Genomic DNA, 26417 nt, shown 5'->3' with positions numbered 1-26417 from the left:
GCTGCGCTCGCTGTTTAGTTATGTGAAAGTCCAGCTGAAACAGTTTGGGGTTGCCCTGTACCAATACTGTTCCAGACTTACAGGTTGACATTGGCTGACTCAGAGTACTCGTTGTTTATTATCCTGAGTTTACACCCATCGCTAACAGAAGAAGATGTGGAAGATTAAGTTGCTTACATTCCCATTTTTATAGCAGTCAGCAAAAAGTGTCTCTTTATTTTCCATAATGAACATATTTTTGTACTCTTTCCGTGCCTTCTCATTTTTTACATCCTACGGGTACTGTAATGTAATGACCTCTGCACAGAGGGAGGGGGCTTCAAAGGCCTCTGCATTTACTTGGGAGAGGCTGTGAAACTCTCCTGCCATTGTTGGGCTCAAGGGCTTTGACACCTCTCACTTCATACTTCAGTGCTAATTGAAGTTGCAACCGGATCTGTTCTGTCCTAGCAAGCTTGGTAGCCTTAACTTAGCATTCAGTCCTTATAAAGTAAAATATATTATTGTAATTGATTTTTCTTCTTGGCTTTAAAAGTAGCTTCAGGCTAAACATTACTCACTCAGTTCCAGGTCGGATGGTGTTTTCAGGATTCTGTTGTGCTTCTTTTTCTGGTCATTGGTTTGCCAGAGCATTTGCTGTATAATATTTGGGAATAAGAATCTTTGGTAGTGTGAATCCTTCCAGGTAATTTTGTCCAAAATCAGGCTGTAGATTTGGAGTTTTGATTTGGAGTGAAGGTTATGTTGTGGAGGGTAGTATCCTGTATATATGTCCAAGTTAATCTAATTCTAAATCTTTTTGTAAAAAACATGCTGAAAAATGCTAGAGCTCATCTGCTCACTCTCTCTGTGTGTGTGTGTGTGAAGACCACCGAGAGCAGTCTTGTTTTAGGGCATAGGTTACCTAATCTGATAGAGCTCCGGTCTCTCCCCATCTCAGTGTTAAAAGCTGAGAGACAGTCAGCCAGTGATGTGTGAGTGAAAAGAAAATAACGGAACACCCACAGAGATACCTACATAGTTGAAGATACACTTACAAATAGTGAATAAAGCTTCCATTCTGTATTGGTAGAATTGAACCATCCACCATTCATTTATGTCAGATGGGCTCTCAGTCTGTCATCCAAAAAGCTAAAATAAATAATAATAATAATAGGTTTTTTGAGCAACGTCTTTGTAAAGGTTCAAACAGAAACCTATTTGTTTTTTGGAACCTTTTTAATAAGGTAGAAAGGCACCCAAGGGAGCTGTCAGAGAAATCCCTGTACTAAAATAAGGTGTTCATGATCAGATGATTTTAGGACAACACATGCAGGGAGAAAAAACACATTCCTCATTAAATATCACGCATGCACACACACCCCCTCACTCGTACACACACACACACACACCCCGTCTTTCCCCCTCACACTCACATTTCCCTCCTAACACACTTGAAACCGCACCCAATTCCAGTGCCCTATTCAGTTTACTCTAAAGATCTATTTCTCAGCATCAGTCGGGTTCATCCCGTGGCCTCAGCCATTTAAAAAAGGTCAAGCAGGCAGGCAGAATGGCAATAACACGTCTGAAATGGTACCATCAGTGGAACATTATTGATCAAATGAATTCCATAGCACAGAAAAATGTGGAATTAAGTCGTGTATTATACACATAATGAGTTGAGGCAAGATGTTCATTCCAAGTTAATTTCGCCTCCCCTCCATGGCCCAGGCCGGATCAGGCAATCGATAATGGCCTTGCATATCATATATCACACCTGCCTTCACCCTGGAGAGAACATAATCTGCTGCAAATTTAGAATGACAGTTTTGTACTACGGGAGCTAAAGCCCTACCTCATCCGCTAGCTGCCTCCCGGCCTGGGGAAGAAGGGAAGGGAGGGTGTATAGGAGGAATGGGTAGCGTCCCAAATACACTCTATTCCCTTTATAGTGAACTACTTTTGACCAGGGCCATAGGGCTCTGGTCAAAATAATGTAATATATAATGAATATGGTGCCATTTGGGAAGCAGCTATGATGATGGTAGCAGAGATTTCCCCTGTGGAAGTTCACGGCGACGTTCTCTGGACGTTGTGTAGAAGTTTTAGATGAGGGGAGAGCAGTGCAGCATGATGAGGCAGGTTGATGGGGTCAGCGGTCAGGGAAGGACAGGAGAGGAGGAGAGGCTCATTTGTTTATAGAGTGTGTGTGTGTGTGTGTGTGTGTGCCCTCAGTGCCCCGTTCTCTTTCAGTCCTGAATATTCACTCTCTCTTTTCTCTTCCTGGAGAGAGCCCAGCAAACCAACATTGGTTCTATGAATGTTAACAGAACATTTAATTAAGTTGTGGGAAAGGTATAAGAACATTCCCCTCAAAAGTTTGAATAAAACAAATCTGTCCTGATGATTATACAATGTTTGTATTAGGATGCATGACATGTTCCTGTGTTGTTGCAAGAATGTTCTCAGAACACAATTTTATTTTAAAGTTCCAAAAATATGTTATCCTTTCACGAGTCACAAACCCGGATCCGGGATCCCCCCATCACAAAAGCTGACTAGCATAGCCTAGCCTAAAGTTACAGGGATATCATAAAATAAAATGTTCATGAAATATCAAGTCCAAGACACCAAATGAAAGATACAGATCTTGTGATTCAAGCCATCATCTCTGATTTTTTAAATGTTTTACAGGGAAGACACAATATGTAAATCTATTAGCTAACCACGTTAGCAAAAGACACCACTTTTTTTAATCCACCATTTTTTTTACTGCATCAGTAGCTATCACAAATTCGACCAAATAAAGATATAAATAGCCACTAACCAAGAAACAATTCTCATCAGATGACAGTCTGATAACATATTTATTGTATAGCATAGGTTTTGTTAGAATTTGCATATTTCAGGTATAAATCATAGTTTACAATTGCAGCCCCCATTACAACTATCACTAAAATGACTAGAATAACTACAGAGACCATCGTGTATTAGCTAATTACTCATCATAAAACATTTCTTAAAAATACACAGCGTACAGCAGATGAAAGACACAGATCATGTGAATATAGCCAATATGTCAGATTTTCTAAGTGTTTTACAGCGAAAACACAATATAGCGTTATCTTAGCTTACTACAAGTCAGTCACACAGTAGCATTGAGTAGTATCAAGGCTACTCTTGTGTGAAAATAAAGTTATCGAGGACCAACCTATAGTCATTGTAAATTAAAGTGATATGGATTGTAGCAACATGTGTGATATACAATTTAAATATAATTATCAAATGAAGCAGTTTGCATCTGCCAAAGCAGCAGCTACTCTTCTTGGGGTCGAGCAAAATTAAGGCAGTTTATACAATTTCAAAAACATTACAATACATTCACAGATTTCACAACACACTGTGTGCCCTCAGGCCCCTACTCCACCACTACCACATATCTACAGTACTGAATCCATGTGTATGTATAGTGCGTATGTTATTGTGTATGCGTGTGTCTGTGCCAGTGTTTGTGTTGCTTCACAGTCCCCGCTGTTCCATAAGGTGTTGTTTTATCTGTTTTTTAAATCTAATTTTACTGCTTGCGTCAGTTACAGTTACTTCCATGTAGTCATGGCTCTATGTAGTACTGTGTGCCCTCCATAGTCTGTTCTGGACTTGGGGGCTGTGAAGAGACCTCTTGTGGCATGCATGGGTGTCCGAGCTGTGTGCCAGTAGTTTAGACAGACAGTGCGGTGCATTCGACATGTCAATATCTCTCATAAATAAAAGTAGCGATGAAGTAAATCTCTCCTCCACTTTCAATGGAGTATTCCATTGTCTTCAGAAGTGCGATGGAACAGAGCTCGCTCTCACGTGAACGCGCATGGTCAGGGCATGTTCAGGTTATGATAGACCTGACTCATTCCTCTCTCCTTCGGCCCCACTTCCCAGTAGATGCATCAGACAAGGTTCTAACAACTGTTGACATCTAGTGGAAGCCTTAGGAAGTGCAACATTACCAATATCCCACTATCTTCAATAGGAATCGAAAATCGACCAACCTCAGATTTCCCACTTCCTGGTTGGATTTTTTCCCAGGTTTTTGCCTGCCATATGAGTTCTGTTATACTCACAGATATCATTCAAACAGTTTTAGAAACTTCAGAGTGTTTTCTATCCCAATCTACTAATAATATGCATATTCTAGCTTGTATTGCTTTGTAGCAGGCCGTTTACTCTGGGCATGCTTTTCATCCGGACGTGAATATACTGCCCCCTACCCCAAAGAAGTTAAATGAATTTGGCTAAGGTGTATGTAAACTTCAGACTTCAACTGTATATGTATATATTATTATTCCATTGCTTTACTTACATTTGTGTGCATTAGTTAGTTGTTGTGGAATTGTTAGATTACATTTTAGATATTGCGGCACTGTCGGAACCAGAAGCACAAGCATTTCGTTACACTTGCAATAACATTTTGTGATCAGGTGCCACAAAAAGGACTTAGGAAAATTGCAATTGGCTCAAAACAGGGCAGCACGGCTGGCCCTTGGATGTACACAGAGAGCTAATATTAATAATATGCATGTCAATCTCTCCTGGCTGAAAGTGGAGGAGAGATTTACTTCATCGCTACTTTTATTTATGAGAGATATTGACATGTCGAATGCACCGCACTGTCTGTCTAAACTACTGGCACACAGCTCGGACACCCATGCATGCCACAAGAGGTCTCTTCACAGCCCCCAAGTCCAGAACAGACTATGGAGGGCACACAGTACTACATAGAGCCATGACTACATGGAAGTAACTGTAACTGACGCAAGCAGTAAAATTAGATTTAAAAAACAGATAAAACAACACCTTATGGAACAGCGGGGACTGTGAAGCAACACAAACACTGGCACAGACACACGCATACACAATAACATACGCACTATACATACACATGGATTCAGTACTGTAGATACAGTGGGGAGAACAAGTATTTGATACACTGACAATTTTGCAGGTTTTCCTACTTACAAAGCATGTAGAGGTCTGTAATTTTTATCATAGGTACACTTCAACTGTGAGAGAAGGAATCTAAAACAAAAATCCAGAAAATCACATTGTATGATTTTTAATTAATTAATTTGCATTTTATTGCATGACATAAGTATTTGATACATCAGAAAAGCAGAACTGAATATTTGGTACAGAAACCTTAGTTTGCAATTACAGAGATCATACGTTTCCTGTAGTTCTTGACCAGGTTTGCACACACTGCAGCAGGGATTTTGGCCCACTCCTCCATACAGACCTTCTCCAGATCCTTCAGGTTTCGGGGCTGTCGCTGGGCAATACGGACTTTCGGCTCCCTCCAAAGATTATCTATTGGGTTCAGGTCTGGAGACTGGCTAGGCCACTCCAGGACCTTGAGATGCTTCTTACGGAGCCACTCCTTAGTTGCCCTGGCTGTGTGTTTCGGGTCGTTGTCATGCTGGAAGACCCAGCCACGACCCATCTTCAATGCTCTTACTGAGGGAAGGAGGTTGTTGGTCAAGATCTCGCGATACATGGCCCCATCCATCCTCCCTTCAATACGGTGCAGTCGTCCTGTCCCCTTTGCAGAAAAGCATCCCCAAAGAATGATGTTTCCACCTCCATGCTTCACGGTTGGGATGGTGTTCTTGGGGTTGTACTCATCCTTCTATTCCTCCAAACACGGCGAGTGGAGTTTAGAGCAAAAAGCTCTATTTTTGTCTCATCAGACCACATGACCTTCTCCCATTCCTCCTCTGGATCATCCAGATGGTCATTGGCAAACTTCAGACGGGCCTGGACATGCGCTGGCTTGAGCAGGGGGACCTTGCGTGCGCTGCAGGATTTTAATCCATGACGGCGTAGTGTGTGACTAATGGTTTTCTTTGAGACTGTGGTCCCAGCTCTCTTCAGGTCATTGACCAGGTCCTGCCGTGTAGTTCTGGGCTGATCCCTCACCTTCCTCATGATCATTGATGCCCCACGAGGTGAGATCTTGCATGGAGCCCCAGACCGAGGGTGATTGACCGTCATCTTGAACTTCTTCCATTTTCTAATAATTGTGCCAACAGTTGTTGCCTTCTCACCAAGCTGCTTGGCTATTGTCCTGTAGCCCATCCCAGCCTTGTACAGGTCTACAATTTATCCCTGATGTCCTTACACAGCTCTCTGGTCTTGGCCATTGTGAGAGGTTGGAGTCTGTTTGATTGAGTGTGTGGACAGGTGTCTTTTATACAGGTAACGAGTTCAAACAGGTGCAGTTAATACAGGTAATGAGTGGAGAACAGGAGGGCTTCTTAAAGAAAAACTAACAGGTCTGTGAGAGCCGGAATTCTTACTGGTTGGTAGGTGATCAAATACTTATGTCATGCAATAAAATGCAAATTAATTACTTAAAAATCATACAATGTGATTTTCTGGATTTTTGTTTTAGATTCCGTCTCTCACAGTTGAAGTGTACCTATGATAAAAATGACAGACCTCTACATGCTTTGTAAGTAGGAAAACCTGCAAAATCGGCAGTGTATCAAATACTTGTTCTCCCCACTGTATGTGGTAGTGGTGGAGTAGGGGCCTGAGGGCACACAGTGTGTTGTGAAATCTGTGAATGTATTGTAATGTTTTTGAAATTGTATAAACTGCCTTAATTTTGCTCGACCCCAAGAAGAGTAGCTGCTGCTTTGGCAGATGAAAACTGCTTCATTTGATAATTATATTTAAATTGTATATCACACATGTTGCTACAATCCATATCACTTTAATTTACAATGACTATAGGTTGGTCCTCGATAACTTTATTTTCACACAAGAGTAGCCTTGATGTAGGTATAATTTGGCTTAGTAATTGTCTACAATTAAACGTGTTAACTAAATTGTTGTCATATTTCCAGTCAAAATGTTTTGTTTGTTGTAATATTCTTCGATTTCTTTTTCATATTTCAATTTCGTTATTCCTGATAGGATGTTTTTTGATTGGGGCTGGAGTAGTGAAAGCAGACAATGACCATTTCCCATGCCATTTTTTATCATTGTCTAGTATCAAACCGGCTTAACACTGTTCAACGTCAGATCATCTGGTCTACTCTTTTTATTCCGCTGTTTTAGTCAGGGTTATTTTAGCTCGAAGCTCCATGTAATCGCCCGTTAGTAGCGTGTCAACAAATACAGCGGTAACCTGCAGGTAACCAACAGGTGCCGCGTTTGTTGCAATGCTGTCATTGGGACTCCCAGCTAAAATAAAGGTAGAACAATTATAAGAGGGGTTAACTAATCTAGAAATATAAGTATTTTACACTTACCAGTCCTCTTCATATACTGTCAAATTTGGATATTTCAACTTCCTTACAAACTCTGGTCAGGATTCAATTCGGAGAAAGGAAGATTCGCGATTGAAATGTAAATAACATTTCTGATTGATCTGAAATATACAGTGTTTACCATGAATGCAGTCACCGCAAACACGGTAATATTCCCTGTAAAATTAAAATGGGCTATATCGCGGATTTTATGTACTCCGGATTAAAACTAGGCCAAAATGTTTAAAATTATATTAAATCTTCTATAGGATACGGGGGCAGCATTCGTAATTTTGGATGAAAAGCGTGCCCAAATTAAACTGCCTGCTGCTCATGCCTAGAAGCTAAGATATGCATATTATTAGTAGATCTGGATAGAAAACACTCTGAAGTTTCTAAACCAGTTTGAATCATGTCTGTGACTATAACAGAACTTATTTGGCAGGCGAAACCCCGAGGACAAACCATTCAGATTTTTTGTTGTTGTTGAGTTCACTCTCTTTTTATATCTTTATTTCTGCGTTTTGTGTCGCGCCTGGAGGGTTGAAATATGATGGTCTGTGTTTGTTTGCTTGGTTGCTACCCTCAGATAATAGCATCGTTTGCTTTCGCCGTAAAGCTTTTTTGAAATCTGACACATTGGCTGGATTCAGAACAAGTGTAGCTTAAATTTGTTATATTGAATGTGTGATTTCATGAAAGTTTAATTTTTATACTAATTTTTTTGAGTTTGGCGCTCTGCATTTTCACTGGATGTTGGCCAGTTGGGACCCGAGAGTCCCACATATCCCAGAGAGGTTATTAGCATGAAATTATTGCATGTCAGATTGTCCAGTTCACTAAGGATCTATCATGGTCCACACACACCAACAGAGTTGTGAAGAGGGCACGAAAATGCCTCTTCCCACTTAGGAGGATGAAAAGATTTGGAATGGGGCATCAGATTCTCAAAAAGTTTTACAGCTGCACCATTGAGAGCATCTTGACTGGCAGCATCACCGCTTGGTATGGCAACTGCTTCTCATCCGACCGCAAGGCACTACAGAGGCTGGTGTATACGGCCCAGTACATCTCTGGGGCCGAGGTCCCTGCCATCCAGGACCTCTATACCAAGCGGTGTCAGAGGAAGGCCCTAAACATTTTCTAAGACTCCAGCCATCCAAGTCACTATTCTCTCTGCCAAGTCTGGAACTAACAGGACCCTGAACAACTTCTAACCCCAGACCATAAGACTGCTAAATAATTAGTTAAATAGTTAACCAAATATAATAATGTTATACATCAATATTAGCAGAACATATGACCCTTTCTGCGCTTTTTTTACTCATCACATACGCTGCTGCTACTATTTATTATCCATCCTGTTGCCTAGTCACTTTATTCCTAGTTATATGTACATACCTACCTCATTTACCTCGTACCCCTGCACATCGACTCGGTACTGTGACCCTGTGTATATTGTCACTCATTGTGTTTATTATTACTTTTCTATTAATATCTTTCTTTCTGGATTGTTGGGAAGTGTCCGTAAGTAAGCATTTCACTGTTAGTCTCCACCTATTGTTTACGAAGCATGTGACAAATAAAATGTTATTTGATTGTGGTGATCTGTCAATAGATTCATATATCTACTAAGACATATAGCCATGAGACTTGAAAATCTTAGCCTACCTGACTCAATAGATTTATCAGCTCCATCCTAGTGGCTCAGTGTGCTAAGTACAGGCTGGGAAGTGGTAGGTCATAGGTTCAAATCTCATTCATGACCTTTATGAAGCTATAACTACAGTATGTTGGGGCAATAGCCTTATAACATATTATGATGGAAGTAGATTAAAGTTTGCTATGTTTATGTTAGGTAACTTCTTGTAATAATGTTACACTATACATCAATATTAGCAGAACATTGCATTAATGTTTTCAGAACCACATCAATTGTCATTGATGTATGTTCTTAGAACATTATTGGAACATAATGTTAAAGAATAACTTAATGAGATTCCCTTAGCAGAGGGTTATTCAGTCATTTGTGGAGATGTGTTGGGCAACATCTCCATAAAGATAGTGGAATGTTCCCATATTGTTTTGTCATAGCCACTTCCATTGTATTCAGGTAATATTGCTGAAGTACAGTTGAAGTCGGATGTTTACATACCTCTTAGCCAAATACATTTAAACTCAGTTTTTCACAATTCCTGATATTTAGTCCTAGTAAAAATTCATTGTCTTAGGTCAGTTAGGATCAACCCTTTATTTTCAGAATGTGAAATGTCAGAATAATAGTAGAGAGAAGGATTTATTTCAGCTTTTATTTCTTTCATCACATTCCCAGTGGGTCAGAAGTTTACATACAACCAATAAGTATTTGGTAACACTGCCTTTAAATTGTTGAACTTGGGTCAAACGTTTCGGGTAGACTTCCACAAGCTTCCCACAATAAGTTGGGTGAATGCTGGCCCATTCCTCCTGACACAGCTGGTGTAACTGAGTCAGGTTTGTAGGCCTTCTTGCTTGCATGCGCTTTTTCAGTTGTGCCCACAAATGTTCTATGGGTTTGACATCAGGGCTTTGTGATGACCACTCCAATACCTTGACTTTGTTGTCCTTAAGCCATTTTTTCACAACTTTGGAAGTATGCTTGGTGTCAATGTCCATTTGAAAGACCCATTTGCTATCAAGCTTTAACTTCCTGACTGATGTCTTGAGATGTTGCTTCAATATATCCACGAAGTTTTCCTCCTTCATGATGCCATCTATTTTGTGAAGTGCATCAGTCCCTCCTGCAGCAATGCACCCCCACAACATGATGCTGCCACCCCCGTGCTTCACGGTTGGGATGGTGTTCTTCGGCTTGCAAGCATCCTCCTTTTTCCTCCAAACATAACGATGGTCATTATGGCCAAACAGTTCTATTTTTCTTTCATCAGACCAGAAGACATTTCTCCAAAAAGTACGATCTTTGTCCCCATGTGCAGTTGCAAACAGTAGTCTGGCTTTTTTATGGAGGTTTTGGAGCAGTGGCTTCTTCCTTGCTGAGCAGCCTTTCAGGTTATGTCGATATAGGACTCGTTTTACTGTGGATACAGATATTTTTGTACCTATTTCCTCCAGCATCTTCACAAGGTCCTTTGCTGTTGTTCTGTGTTTGATTTGCACTTTTCACCCCAAAGTATTTTCATCTCTAGGAGACAGAGCGCATCTCCTTCCTGAGCGGTATGACGGCTGCGTGGTCCCATGATGTTTATACTTGAGTACTATTGTTTGTACAGATGAACGCGTTACCTTCAGTGGTTTTGAAATTGCTCCCAAGGATGAACCAGACTTGTGGAGGTCAAAACATTTTTTTCTGAGGTCTTCGCTGATTTCTTTGGATTTTACCATGATGTCAAGCAAAGAGGCACTGAGTTTGAAGGTATGCCTTGAAATAAATCCACAGGTACACCTCCAATTCACTCAAATTATGTCAATTAGCCTATCAGAAGCTTCTAAAGCCATGACATAATTTTCTGTAATTTTCCAAGCTGTTTAAAGGCACAGTCAACTTAGTGGATGTAAACTTCTGACCCTCTGGAATTGTGATTCAGTGAATTATAAGTGAAATAATCTGTCTGTAAACAATTGTTGGAAAAATTGTGTCAAGCACAAAGTAGATGTCCTATCCGACTTGCCAAAACTATAGTTTGTTTACAAGAAATTTGTGGAGTGGTTGAAAAGTGGGTTTTAATGACTCCAACCTGAGTGTACAGTATGTAAACTTCTGACTTCAACTGTATTTTTAGGGAACATTATTGGAACAATCATGTCATAACATCACACCGTAAACTTTTAAGAGTCTTGTGTGAATGTTCCCTGCTTGTTGTTATCGGTGTTGTTTCCATCAACACTAGCAGAATGTTCCTATAATGTTTTCTCATAACCAATTTCATTGATTCCAGGCATTTTATAGATTTACTTATTATAGATTTCTGATGTATGATCAGGGAACAATTTGGAACATCATGTCCTAACGTCATACTGGAACTTTGTGAGAGTATTGCAGGAATATTCCCTGCTGGTTGTTATAGGTGTTTTGAATAGCAGCTCCATCAACGTCATACTGGAACTTTGAGAGTATTGCAGGAATATTCCCTGCTGGTTGTTACAGGTGTTTGAATAGCATCTCCACCTCTCAGTTCTGTTTGGCTTTAGACCCCCCAACAGCTGGCCATATTAATAATAATCCTGTCCTTTAACCCTATACCCCCCTCTCTCCCTAGATGGGTCGGATGGCTCTGGCCAATGCAGTGACTCTCAGGTCAGCATGGAGAGTTTACGGAAGTACCTCTGGGCCGACGCCTTCACCCAGCAGCAACTGGAGGCTCTGGACCGGGTGTTCGAGCGGCCATCCTACCCCGATGTCTTCTCCACCTCAGAACACATCAAACCAGAACAGGTGAGTGACAATGCCATGATGGAAAAACAGTATATAGTGTAAATATCCAAACACAACGCAGGAGCTGGACACAGAAAAGACATCTGAAGATAGAAGGAATATTAGTATACACTTTGTATTATGTGTACAAGCCCCTTTTAAGTACATGGCACACTGATGTCACGCACAACGCACAACGTTTGGATGAAGCAAGAAAGCAGGAAGTCACCCATCATCGGTCAGTGCCACGAATAAACCTCCTAGGTTGTTGTAACCAGAGCCATACATTTTTTGGGTTGTCATACGCTTACAATGTTGTTTTGATTATTGCTTGAACAGTCACAAACATTATATTTGGTTGTGATTTTTACAAAATACCTATTTTGGATTAAGCAATCAATCAAATAATATTTATTTATAAAGCCCTTTTTACATCAGCAGTGGTCACAAAGTGCTTATACAAATACTAAGCCTATAACCCCAAAGAGCAAACAATGCTGATAGAAGCACGGTGGCTAGGAAAAACTCCCTAGAAAGGCTGAAACCTAGAGAGGAACCAGGCTGAGGGGTGGCCAGTCATCTTCTGGCTGTGCCTGGTGGAGATCCTAAGAGCACATGGACATTAAGGCCAGAGTGTTCCTCACGATGTTCAAACGTTCATAGATGACCAGCAGGGTCAACTAATAATCACAGAGGTTATACAGGGTGCAACAGGTCAGCACCTCAGAAGGAAATGTCAGTTGGCTTTTCATAGCCGAGCATTCAGAGGTCGAGACAGCAGGTGCGGTACAGTGAGACAGAGAGGGAGAAAGAGGGTTGAAACTGCAGGTCTGGGTAGCACGTCCAGTGAACGGGATAGGGTTCCATAGCCGCAGGCAGAACAGCAGAAATTGGAGCAGCAGTACAACAAGGTAGCATGTCTGGTGAACAGGCCAGGGTTCCAAAACGCCAGCAGAACAGCAGAAACTGGATCAGCAGCACAACCAGGTGGACTGGGGACAGCCAGGAATCGCCAGGCCAGATGGTCCTAGGGCTCAGTTGTTAATTAGCGAAGGCTAATTAACAACCTGTATCAAAAGCTATTTTATTGGTTGAAGTTGAAGTGTTTTTTAAGTATATTGCAGTTGTTTTGCGATGATGACACAAACATTATATTAAGCAGGAGATTCAAACGATTCATCTGCCTCACCTAAAGCCCATTCTGATTGGAAGCTCCTATAGACCACCAAGTGCTAACATTCAGTATATGGATAACGTGTGAAATGCTTGATAATGTATGTGATATCAACAGAGGTATATTTTCTGGGTGATTTAAATATTGACCAGGCCACCCCCAGGTAGGTAACAACAAATCTGCCAAGCTAATCCTCAACACAGGGGCCCCTCAGGGGTGCGTGCTCAGTCCCCTCCTGTATTCCCTGTTCACTCATGACTGCACGGGCAGGCATAACTCCAACACCGGTAGGCCTGATCACCGACTACAACGAGACAGCCTACAGTGGCTTGCAAAAGTTTTCACCCCGCTTGGCATTTTTGTTACTTTGTTGCCTTTCAACCTGGAATTAAAATGGACTTTTTGTGGGTTTGTATCATTTTATTTACACAACATGCCTACCACTTTGAAGATGCAAAATATTTTCTTGTGAAACAAACAAGAAATAAGAAAAAAAAAAGAACTTGAGCGTGCATAACTATTCACCCCCCCAAAGTCAATACTTTGTAGAGCCACATTTTGCAGCAATTACAGCTGCAAGTCTCTTGGGATATGTCTCTATAAGCTTGGCATATTTAGCCACTGGGATTTTTGCCCATTCTTCAAGGCAAAACTGCTCCAGCTCCTTCAAGTTGGATGGGTTCCGCTGGTGCACAGCAATCTTTAAGTCATACCACAGATTCTCAAATGGATTGAGGTCTGGGCTTTGACTAGGCCATTCCATTTAACTTCACTCGGGTAGGTGGCATTTGGATTTTTGGATGAAAAGCGTGCCCAAATTAAACTGCCTGCTACTCAGGCCCAGAAGATAGGATATGCATATAATTAGTAGATTTGGATAGAAAACACTCTAAAGTTTCCAAAACTGTAAAAATAATGTCTGTGAGTATAACACAACTTATATGGCAGGCAAAAACCCGAGGAAAATTCAACCAGGAAGTACTATTATTTTGAAAGGCTGTTTTTCCATTGAAGGCCTATCCACCATACAAAGACTTAGGACCCAGTTCACGAGCTCTGTGGCTTCCTCCTCATGTGGCCAGTCTTTAGGCATTGTTTCAGGCTTTTACTCTGAAAAATGAGGGAGATACAGCACTTTCAATCAGTGGCCAGTGGAAATTTCCATTCATCAGCCATGCGCCTGATCGGGAACGCGCCTTTCCTGTTTCTCCTTTCCTCCTGACGAAGCTTTTGTCCGGTTGAAATATTATTGATATATATAGCCACGAAGTTAAGCATTCGGATTACTGGACAAAACGCGCGAACAAAAAGGAGGTTTTTGGCCATAAAGAGGGACATAATCGAACAAAACAAACATTTATTGTCTAACATGGAGACCTGGGAGTGCCACCAGATGAAGATCATCAAAGGTAAGTGATTAATTTTAATGCTATTTCTGACTTTTGTGACACTCTCCTTGACTGGAAAACGGCTGTATGGGTTTCTGTGGCTAGGTGCTGACCTAACATAATCGCAAAGTGTGCTTTCTCCGTAAAGCCTTTCTGAAATCTGACACAGCGGTTGCATTAAGGAGAAGTTTATCTTTATCCGTATGTTTAACACTTGTATCGTTTATAAATGTTTATGATGAGCATTTCTGTAATTTGATGTGGCTCTCTGCACTTTCTCTCTGAACATAACGCGCCAATGTAAACTGAGATTTTTGGATATAAATATGAACCTTATCGAACAAAACATACATGTATTGTGTAACATGAAGTCCTATGAGTGCCATCTGATGAAGATCATCAAAGGTTAGTGATTAATTTTATCTCAATTTCTGCTTTTTGTGACTCCTCTCTTTGGCTGGAAAATGGCTGTATGGTTTTCTGTGACTAGGTGCTGACCTAACATAATCGCATGGTGTGCTTTTGCAGTAAAGCCTTTTTGAAATTGGACACTGTGGTTGGATTTACAAGAAGTTTATCTTTATAATGGTGTAAAATACTTGTATGTTTGAGGAGTTTTAATTATGGGATTTCTGTTGTTTTGATTTTGCCGCCCTGCAATTTCACTGGCTGTTGTCGAGGTGGGACGCTAGCATCCCACTTGTACCAGAGAGGTTAACAGTTTCCCCTTAAATCACTCAAGTGTTGATTTAGCAGTATGCTTAGGATCATTGTCCTGCTGGAATGTGAACCTCAGTCCCCGTCTCAAATCTCTGGAAGACTGAAACAGATTTCCCTCAAGAATTTCCCTGTATTTAGCACCATCCATCATTCCTTCAATTCTGACCAGTTTCCCAGTCTCTGCCGATGAAAAACATCCCCGCAGCATGATGCTGCCACCACCATGCTTCACTGTGGGGATGGTATTCTCAGGGTGATGAGAGGTGTTGGGTTTGCGCCAGACATAACGTTTTCCTTGATGGCTAAAAAGCTAAATTTTTGTCTCATCTGACCAGAGAACCTTCTTCAATATGTTTGGGTAGTCTCCCACATGTCTTTTGGTGAACACCAAACATGTTTGCTTATTTTTTTCTTGAAGCAATGTCTTTTTTCTGGCCACTCTTCTGTAAAGCCCAGCTCTGTGGAATGTACAGACTAAAGTGGTCCTATGGACAGATCCTTCAAGGTTATCCTTTGGTCTATTTGTTGCCTCTCTGATTAATCCCTTCCTTGAATGGTCTGTGAGATTTGGTGGGCGGCCCTCTCTTTGCAGGTTTGTTGTGGTGCAATATTCTTAAAAAAATATATAATGATTTTAATGGTGCTCAGTGGGATGTTCAAAATTTTGGATATTTCTTTATAACCAAACCCTGATCTGTACTTCTCCACAACTTTGTCCCTGACCTGTTTGGAGAGCTCCTTGGTCTTCATGGTGTCGCTTGCTTGGTGGTGCCCCTTGCTTAGTGGTGTTGCAGACTCTGGGGCCTTTCAGAACAGGTATATACAGTATATGCACGCAAGAGTATTCCCTTTAGAATTCTTTCACATTTTTTGAAACAAGTAATTTTTTTCATTTCACTTCACCAATTTGGACTATTTGTGTCCATTACATGAAATTCAAATAAAAGTCCATTTAAATTACAGGTTGTAACGCAACAAAATAGGAAAAACGCCAAGGGGGATGAAAACTTTTGCAGGGCATTGTATAAGGAGGTCAGAGACTTGCTCGTGTGGTGCCAGGACAAAAACCTCGCCCTCAACGTGATCAAGACAAAGGTGATGATTGTGGACTTCAGGAAAAAGAGGACCGAGCCTGCCCCATTCTCATCGACGGGGCTGCAATGGAGCAGGTTGAGAGCTTCAAGTTTCTCGGTGTCCAAATCACCAATTAACGAACATGGTCCAAGCACACCAAGACAGTCGTGAAGAGGGCATGACAAAACCTATTCCCCCTCAGGAGACAGAAAATATTTTGCATGGGTCCTCAGATCCTCAAAAGGTTCTACAGCTTCACAATCGAGAGCATCCTGACTGGTTGCATCACTGCCTGGTATGGCAACTGCTCGCCCTCGACCGCAAGGCACTACAAAGGGTAGTGCGAACGGCCCAGTACATCACTGGGGCCAAGATTCCTGCCATCCAGGACCTCTAAACCAGGCGGTGTCAGAGGAAGGCCCTAAAAATTGTCAAAGACTCCAGCCACCCTAGTCATAGACTGTTCTCTCTTCTACCGCAAGGCAAGCGGTACCGGAGCGTCAAATCTAGGTCCAAAAGGCTTCTAAACAGCCCCCAAGTCATAAGACTCCTGAACATCTAATCAAATGGCTACCCAGACTATTTGCATCCCTCCCCCTCTCCCCTTCTTTTACACCACTGCTACCCTCTTTTGTTATCATCTATGCATAGTCACTTTAATAACTCTACCTACATGTACATATTACCTCGACTATCCGGTGCCCCCGCACATTGACTCTCTACCAGTACGCTCCTGTATATAGTCTCACTATTGTTATTTTACTGCTGCTCTTTAATTACTTGTTACTTTTATTTCTTATCCCTATTTTTTTTAACTACATTGTTGGTTAGGGCCTCGTACGTAAGCATGTCACTGTAAGGTTGTATTTGGCGCATGTGACTAATACAATTTGATTTGATTTTTGATTTTAATAATAAAAAAGCTTTGGAGCGCCTTAAATGAAATTTTGGGCATGAAGGCACACTCAGCTCCATCATTTACTGAATCAGATGGCTCATTCATCACAAAACCCATAGATTAATCCAATTACTTTAATTATTTTTTCACTGTCAAGATTAGCAAATTTATGCATGACAAGCCAGCAACAAACGCTGACACTACACATCCAAGTGTAACTGATCAAATTATGAAAGACAAGCATTGTAATTTAGACATCCATAAAGTCAGTGTGATAGAAGTGAAGAAAATATTGTTGTCTATCAACAATGACAAGCCACCGTGGTCTGACAACTTGGATGGAAAATTACTGAGGATAAGAGTGGACAATATCGACACTCCTATTTGCCATATCTTCAATCTAAGCCTACTAGAAAGTGTGTGCCCTCAGGCCTGGAGGGAAGCTAAAGTCATTCCGCTACCCAAGAATAGTAAAGCCCCCTTTACTGGCTCAAATAGCCAACCAATCAGCCTGTTACCAATCCTTAGTAACCTTTTGGGAAAAATGGTGTTTGACCAGATACAATGCTATTTTACTGTACACAAATTGACAACAGACTTTCAGCACGCTTATAGGGAAGTATATTCAACAAGCCCAACACTTACACAAATGACTGATGATTGCCTGAGTGTAATTGATGATAAGAATATTGTGGGAGCAGCTTTGCTGGACTTCAGTGCAGCTTTTAACATTATCAGTCATAGTCTGTTGATGGAAAAACATATGTCTTATGGCTTTACACCCCCTGCTATATTGTGGATGAACAGTTACCGGTCTAACAGAACACAGAGGGTGTTCTTTCATGGAAGCCTCTACCACATAATCCAGGTAGAATCAGGAATTCCCCAGGGCAGCTGTCTAGGCCTCTTACTTTTTTAAATCTTTACTAATGACATTTTACTGGCCTTGAGTAAAGCCAGTGTTTCTATGTATGCGGATGACTCAACACTATCCACATCAGCTAGTACAGCGAGTGAAATCACTAAAACACCTAATAAAGAGCAAGTAATAAGTTAGTTGTAAATATTTCAATCATTCTCTAAACCCTAAACCTCAACTAAATATTGTAATAAATAATGTGGAAATTGAGCAAGTTGAGGTGACTAAACTGCTCGGAGTAACCCTGGGTTGTAAACTATCATGGTCAAAACATGTTGAAACTACAGCAGCTATGATGGGGAGAAGTCTGTCCATAATAAAGTGCTGCTCTGCCTTTTTAACAAACACTATCAACAGGCTGTAGTTTTGTCGCATCTGGAGTATTGTTCAGTCGTGTGGTCAAGTGCCACAAATGAAGGACCTCAGAAAATTACAATTAGCTCAGAACAGGGCAGCACGGCTGACCCTTAAATGTACAAAGAGACCTAACATTAATAATATTCATGTAAATCTCTCATGGCTCAAAGTGGAGGAGAGACGGACTTCATCACCACTTTTTTTTGTAAGAAGTGGTGACAGGCTGAATGCACCGAGGTGTCTGTTTAAACTACTAGCACACAGCTAGGACACCCATGCATACCCCACAAGACATGCCACCAGAGGTCTCTTCAGACACCCATGCATACCCCACAAGACATGCCACCAAAGGTCTTTTCACAATCCCCAGGTTTAGAACAGACTATGGGAGGCACACAGTACTACATAGAGCCATGGCTACATGGAACTCTATTCCACATCAGGTAACTGATGCAAGCAGTAGAATCAGATTAAATAACAGATCAAATACACTTTATGGAACCGCGGGGGACTCTGAAAAAACACACACAGGCACAGACACACATGCACATGATAAGACACAGACACATACCCATGGATGTTGTATTGTAAATATGTGATAGTGGAGTAGTGGCCTGAGGGAATACACTAAATGTATTGGCTAAAGTGTTATTAAATGTAATGTCATGTAATATTTTAAACTGTATATAACTGCCTTAATGTTGCTGGACCACAGGAAGAGTTAGCCTTGGCAGCAGCTAATGGGGATCCTTAATCAATTGAAATATGAGCCTTAAAATCCAATTATAATCCAAAAGTAGTGTGAAATGCAACATGTAAATGGAGGCTTTTTTTGCTGTCAACCTCTGAGAACTCCCCTGTGTTCTGCCACCAAATTGCTTGCATTGCCCTCGTGCGGGAACGTTTGCAAACACAGAAAGTAGGCCACCAACATAAACTTAAAGTTAAATGGCTACAAATGCATCCAGTGACATTTTCACATGCAATAGTGAATTACTGTCTATATAGCGTACCTCATTATAAAAATGTTGCAATTTCCTTATTTCACTGTTAAAAATGTTCACTGTTTTACAATTTTGTTCCCCACGCATGTATGAGCAGTTGAGGTCAAATTTCCAGAGAACGCCATTCCATCATTGAATGAGGTGGCCCACTCAAACCAGCTCCAGCGACAATATAAATCCCTAATTGCTTCCAACTTCTTATTTAAAGCTATGGGCCCTATTTCGTCGGATAACCTTTATTTACTTTCATTAAACAAGAGACTATTAGTTTCTCTCTTGAAACTCCCAGAGCTACTGCCCATGCAGCCTTAGCAGCCGTGGCTAGTGGCCTAATTGAGTTCATTTTCATCTCGGGTGCGATCGTAGCGAATTAGATCGGTGATAAATCAGGATGGGGACAGCCCCTCAGCCGGCGGGACAGGCCCCTAATGCAACTAATTACCAAACTGATTCCTACCACAAGATCAATACCAAAACGAATTGGAAATGACTTGCAATCATAAAGAGTGGAGGAGAAGGTATTGAAACAAGGGAAGGAGGGGAGAGAAGGAGGGAGGAAGGAGGGGGGAGAGGGGAGAGAAGCCGCCCCAGAATGGTCCAGAAAAATCTGTTTTCATCTAACGTAATATTAATCAGACTAGCCCGCTTTCATTGGAGCCTTTTTTCCCGTTATTTTCATCCCCCTCTTTCCTCCTCCCTCCTCTTTTTTTCAACTGGTGAAAAGGTGCTTGACTATTAGGCTATTAGGGTCGTATCTGGGGTGTCTGCGTCAGGGCATTAAAAAGCAATTTTGGAGAAGGCCTGCCTGGTTGAATGGCTCTCATCCCTCCCACACTTCTGGCTGCCATGTTGCCCAGGCCACTCAGGGGCCCTCTGTGCTCGCCACTCGGCCTCCACCCAGCATTCCGCCCAACCCTCCACCCAGCCCACAGCCCATTAGCATAACAAAATGGCTGTTGTGCTCCCTAGGCCCAGTGCAATAGAGAGGAACATCCAGAGGAGTAGACAATTAGAGTTGAACGGGGATAGAGGCAGACAAGGATGGGGTCACCGTTTCGGCCCCTTTGGGAATGGGGCGGCCCCCATTGATACAAACACACCCACAGACAGAGACCCACACACACACGAGGGACAGACAGGAAGTCTTCCTCACCGCCTAGAGAGCCTTAACCCTTATAATTGTATAATAATTCAAGGGGAATAAACACTAAACAGGAAGTAATGGCTGACTATTACTCTAAAGAAGGGCTATTGCCCATTCATAGACTGATTTAGAAGTGAATTAACCTTGATAAAACACATTAAAATACACAGAAAGTTCCCAAATTCAGGAACTTCCTCTCAATGAAGTTAAAAGCATCTCTTTTTATGCATGCTTTCAAGATTTAACATGTGTGGTTTTCTACAGAAACACAGTAGCCACGCTCATCTCACATCTTGATGTCGCAAACCCCTAAAATTCGACAAAAGTTTTATTTATTCATCCTGAAACTTCAAAACACAGGTTTTGATGTCAAGGTTTTTTCCTCCCCTTTTAAAAAAGCACGACCACATGTGCCTCCTGTAACAAAGCCCTGAATGTCTCCTCCCTTGACTGGTCACAGGGATGACCGCAACCGAGCACAAAGAACCAGCTGACACTCCTAGCCTTTCACTCCTTCTCGCAATCCCTCACTCATTCCTCTCTCTCTTCCTCTCAGACATAGCCTAATGTATGCATACATCACAGGCCTTTGGTTCAAGCACAAGGGGGTCACAGCAGAATGCATAAATATTCAGGAGGAATTGCAATTAGAAGATTACAGAGGCCCTTCAGATGTGTTTATCGGTTTCTACACCTTAAAACCATTGTTGTTTAAGGATGGGCTTCCCAAATGGTCATTAGCGGTCACACTCCTTTTGGGTCTTGGCTGAAGACTTGACTGTAGTCAGAGATAGCTTTTGTTGTATTCGGTGGGTTTGACATTTGATAGGCTTTGTTTGGGTCACTCAAAGGACAAGTTTAGACAGGCAGTGAGGGTGTGTGTGTGTGCTAGCGCTTGCGAGGGTATGTGCTAAAAGACCAATGCTAATGTTGTGTATTTTATTCCACAGGCAAATGAGTCCTCTTTCCCATCCCCGAACAGCAGTCTAGATGAGACCAAACCCTGCCTATCCACCAGCGCCAGCTCAGATCTGGGCTCCAGCATCTCACAGAGCTACTCGGTCATCACAGGTAAGACATCTTGACAACTTATTTATTGGTTTATCTGGTCCCATTGAAGACTTATTGGTTTTTCATGTCCCATTGGTGCTGCAGAATAGTAGTGGGTGAAGTGAGGTCCCACCCTCCTTATAATGTTAAGCACTTTGTGCATTGGAGAAGTGCTATCTAAATTCAATGAATGATCATCATAATTTAGATGGTTAAGTTGAAAAATGTAGTTGAGTGTGAACTGCATATGTATTATTGTATCAATTGCTATACATGTTCTGGTGACAGACATATTTCCTTAATCCATGTGAACGCATAAACTCTTATGTGTTTATGTTTCTGGTGCGATCAGAGTGACGACAGACAGGCTAAGCCCTTTAGATCCTTTAGCCCTTTCACACACTGCTCCTAATTGGCTCAGATTTGAGCTCTGTATTGGCCTGCTAACAGATTGACTGGGAGCACTTCTAATAAGAGACAGCTGGTGTTCTCGCCGCGACCTGACATTGTCATCAAAGGCTATGATGCCCTGTTGATTGACAGAGGCTGGGAGAGAGAGATGCTGGGAGAGAGAGATGCTGGGAGAGAGAGATGCTGGGAGAGAGAGAGGCTGGGAGAGAGACAGACAGACAGACAAATACATATTTTGATTGTTTATCCACATTTTAGTTACTTGTAGATATATGCCAAGACAACAAAAGCTTTTTGAACAATAACTTTTCCCCCCATCATTACCATGAGTCTTGAAAAAGCCTTGAAGCTGAGGATATACATTTCTCTGTCTCACAAGGTTTTGGCTATTATTCTCAATATAGTTTCCAGGGAGTGTTGTGTCATATGCAGCGTTCTATCAGAGTTATCGTACATTTCTAGTTCTGACTGGAAGGTTTGACTTGAACTACCCTCTAAGTCGGAATTACAAGTGGAAACTTGTAGAAAACAACCCAGCAGCAGGACCGCTACCTCCGCCTTTGTGCAAGGAGGAGCACTGCCAGAGCCCTGCAAAATGACCTCCAGCAGGCCACAAATGTGCATGTGTCTGCTCAAACGGTCAGAAACAGACTCCATGAGGGTGGTATGAGGGCCCGACGTCCACAGGTGGGGGTTGTGCTTACAGCCCAACACCGTGCAGGACGTTTGGCATTTGCCAGAGAACACCAAGATTGGCAAATTCGCCACTGGCGCCCTGTGCTCTTCACAGATGAAAGCAGGTTCACACTGAGCACATGAGCACATGTGACAGACGTGACAGAGTCTGGAGACGCCGTGGAGAACGTTCTGCTGCCTGCAACATCCTCCAGCATGACCGGTTTGGCGGTGGGTCAGTCATGGTGTGGGGTGGCATTTCTTTGTGGGGTCGCACAGCCCTCCATGTGCTCGCCAGAGGTAGCCTGACTGCCATTAGGTACCGAGATGAGATCCTCAGACCCCTTGTGAGACCATATGCTGACACATGCACATTTGTGGCCTGCTGGAGGTCATTTTGCAGGGCTCTGGCAGTGCTCCTCCTTGCACAAAGGCGGAGGTAGCGGTCCTGCCGCTGGGTTGTTGCCCTCCTACGGCCTCCTCCACGTCTCCTGATGTACTGGCCTGTCTCCTGGTAGCGCCTCCATGCTCTGGACACTACGCTGACAGACACAGCAAACCTTCTTGCCACAGCTCGCATTGATGTGCCATCCTGGATGAGCTGCACTACCTGAGCCACTTGTGTGGGTTGTAGACTCCGTCTCATGCTACCACTAGAGTGAAAGCACCGCCAGCATTCAAAAGTGACCAAAACATCAGCCAGGAAGCATAGGAACTGAGAAGTGGTCTGTGGTCACCACCTGCAGAACCACTCCTTTATTGGGGGTGTCTTGCTAATTGCCTATAATTTCCACCTTTTGTCTATTCCATTTGCACAACAGCATGTGAAATTTATTGTCAATCAGTGTTGCTTCCTAAGTGGACAGTTTGATTTCACAGAAGTGTGATTGACTTGGAGTTACATTGTGTTGTTTAAGTGTTCCCTTTATTTTTTTGAGCAGTGTATATATATATATATATAATTTTTTTCGCACTGGTGCTCCCAAATTAAAACTTCAGGTTGCACAGCAAAATATTTCCAAGATTTCCTCTCTTTAGAGCCCTGGGAGTAGGATGTCAGCGGTTAGCATCGTTAGTGTGCATTTAGCATGTGTTTAGCAGACAATAGAGGAGATCGATAGGTGATCAGTCGCTGTGAGATAGGACAGTTCTTCTCAACTCTCACCAGCCCCATGGATAAACACAGCTCTCCCGCTTTCCTTTCGTGGCTGTGCCTGCCTCCCTAGAATACAAGGGCTGCCGAGCGTATCTGTTTCCCTTCTACTTAACCTGCATTTTCGGTTCACAGCAAACAGTTAAAGGTAAAATCAATATCTCTCTCAGGGACCAGCTCGGGTCACAGGTCCAGCAGTGAGGATGCCTCTATGTGTGTGTATGGGCTACTTTACAATGTGGCCCAATCATGTTTAAAATATTAACCATAGATAATCCTGATTCTCACTGGACAGTCCCTACAGCAAGTTAATTATGTTGATACTGTTTTTAAGTAAAGGACAATGACAAAAAATATAATCAATTTAAAAATCAGTGAAGAAGTGTTCAAATACATGGCAAACAAATAACAGACAATGCAAGAAAAAAGATATACGAATACAACCTTTGAGCCCGAACACAGCAAGAGCTAATATTAATACTATGCTGGGTAAATCTTATAAACAGTGAACAGAATACTCACCAGACATTTGGAATGCTCAGGATCAACGTGTACGACAGCGTGTCCCAGTTCCCACCAATATCCAGCAACTTCGCACAGCCATTGTAGAGGAGTAGGACAACATTCCACAGGCCACAATCAACAGCCTGATCAACTCTATGCGAAGGAGATGTGTCGCGCTGCATGAAGCAAATGGTGATCACACCAGATACTGACTGTTTTTCTGATCCACGCCCCTAACTTTTTTATAAGGTATCTGTGACCAACAGATGCGTATTTGTATTCCCGGTCATGTGAATTCCATTGATTAGGGCTTAATGAATTTATTTCAATTGACTGATTTCCTTTTAAGAACTTTCTTAAAAGAAAAATCTTTGAATTTGTTGCATTCGTATTTTTGTAAAGTGTAGTTAACTTGGCCCACACCATAAAGTATGTTCTGAGGGTTCACGCGCATATGCACGCACAGCCACAGACACAGAGAGAGCCTCTGTCAGCCGAGGAGTTTTTTCCGCTCTCTCCTATTCATTCAGCAAGGAATGGCTAAGATTTGGTGACAGGCTCCAAACGCTGTTAACACGAGAACCGCTGAGCCTCGATGGACCTCCCTTCAAGCTAATGAGCAGTAATTTGTACTGAAACATTCTAACAGTGTAATTAATACATTTCATATATTCTATTGTAAAAAATAATAATTTGGTTGTGTTTACGAAGGCCTTGGGTAACATTATAATACTGTATGATTTGTATTTTATTTCAAATACCACAATATCATTTTGAATTTGTTGATGTTACTGTAGGCTATCTGTAAAAACAAATCAAAATCTAAAAGCGCCAAAATTCAAGCGTTCAATAAATTCTATTTGTGGAGTGCTTTTGTTACAACTATGAAACAGAAAGCATATGTGTGGAACATGGTAACGGCGTATTTGTATAACTTTGAAGTAAATAAAAATACCCCAACTACCAAGACACATGGTCAAATGACATGCGGTTAAATTATGAAAACATCAGTAGCCTGAACATCATTAGAAGCGACAAGTGGCCATCATAAATAGTGAAACTGCACAAAAGCAATCACTGCATTATAATAAATATGTTTCGATGACAGCAGTAAAAAATGGTCAATTATTGTCAGCTCGTGCTTGTGTGCATCTTTATGAAATGGCATCAGTTGGATTTTCCTTGTCCTAACAGTTGACACTATTTTTTCACTTTCACTTGCATGACAAACTTTGACATACAGTACCTTTGTTTGGTTGTAGTGCATAATAGTGTCCGGTTTTCTCTTGACTGTGTCCAATTGTCTTATCATTCTTCAGCACAATTGTGGAGTTGTCACGTTCTGACCTTAGTTTCTTTTTTATGTCTTTGTGTTAGGTTGGTCAGGGTGTGAGTTGGGGTGGGCAGTCTATGTTCTTTTTTCTAGGTTGTTTGTTTTCTATGTGTTTGGCCTGGTGTGGTTCCCAATCAGAGGCAGCTGTTTATCGTTGTCTCTGATTGGGAGCCATATTTAGGTATCCTGTTTTTCATTGTGTGGTGTGGGTGATTGTTTCCTGTTTTCCGTTTCAGTGTTTGTACCATTCGGGACTGTTTCGGTTTTCATTTTGATTCTCTTTTTGTATTTTGTATTCATTCAAATTAAAATATATTATGGATACGTATCACGCTGCATTTTGGTCCTCCTCTCCTTCCACCAACGAAAGCCGTTACAGAAGTACGTTAGGCTGTGCAGTTCCTTATTTTGCCCTAAGAGAGGGAGCTCCCATCTCATTTTGTTAATGGTGCCTGCCAGACTTGTTTTACTTGCAACTTGTTCGGCAATGACGGTGAGGTGAAGAAATTGTCCATGGTGACATTTCTCCCCTTCCGACATAAGGCTCCACAGGCCTCATCACCACATTTTCCAACACTCGCGTCTGCTGCCCAATGTGGATATTTGACCAGATATTCAGCATGTTCAATTATGCACGCTCTTGGTGTGTACCCTACTCCAAGTAGTCCAGAGTAGACTGATATCACTGCTTTGATTCGGTGGGCTGATATATGGTACATACCATTTTAAGACTAGGCATATAATTGGAATGGATCAATATAATCGAATAGCCTGCCCTGTTCTTCATTCAAAATGAGTGATTACATAATTATGCATTGTTCGCTTCCCCCTTGCTCGTCACTCCACCCATTCTCCCCATCATACTTTCCTGAATTGATTTAATCTGCTGTTTAATGTGTGAAATTTGTTTCAGTAT

General features: G+C 41.8%; 1 protein-coding gene across 1 annotated transcript in view; it reads left to right on the top strand.

Moving 5' to 3' along the window:
* LOC139542013 (paired box protein Pax-2a-like) overlaps positions 1-26417 on the top strand; it is a 69937-nt gene that overhangs the window by 38047 nt on the left and 5473 nt on the right. Inside the window, exons 7-8 of the mRNA XM_071346991.1 lie at positions 11543-11718; positions 21326-21446. Of these exons, the coding sequence (XP_071203092.1) occupies positions 11543-11718; positions 21326-21446 (297 nt within the window). The remainder of the gene's footprint in view (positions 1-11542; positions 11719-21325; positions 21447-26417) is intronic.

This window comes from Salvelinus alpinus, chromosome 17 (genome assembly GCF_045679555.1).
Source record: "Salvelinus alpinus chromosome 17, SLU_Salpinus.1, whole genome shotgun sequence".
In the NCBI taxonomy this organism is placed as follows: Eukaryota; Metazoa; Chordata; class Actinopteri; order Salmoniformes; family Salmonidae; genus Salvelinus; species Salvelinus alpinus.
The sequence above is the reverse complement of the archived record's forward strand: the minus strand, read 5'-3'. Positions and strand labels throughout refer to the sequence as shown.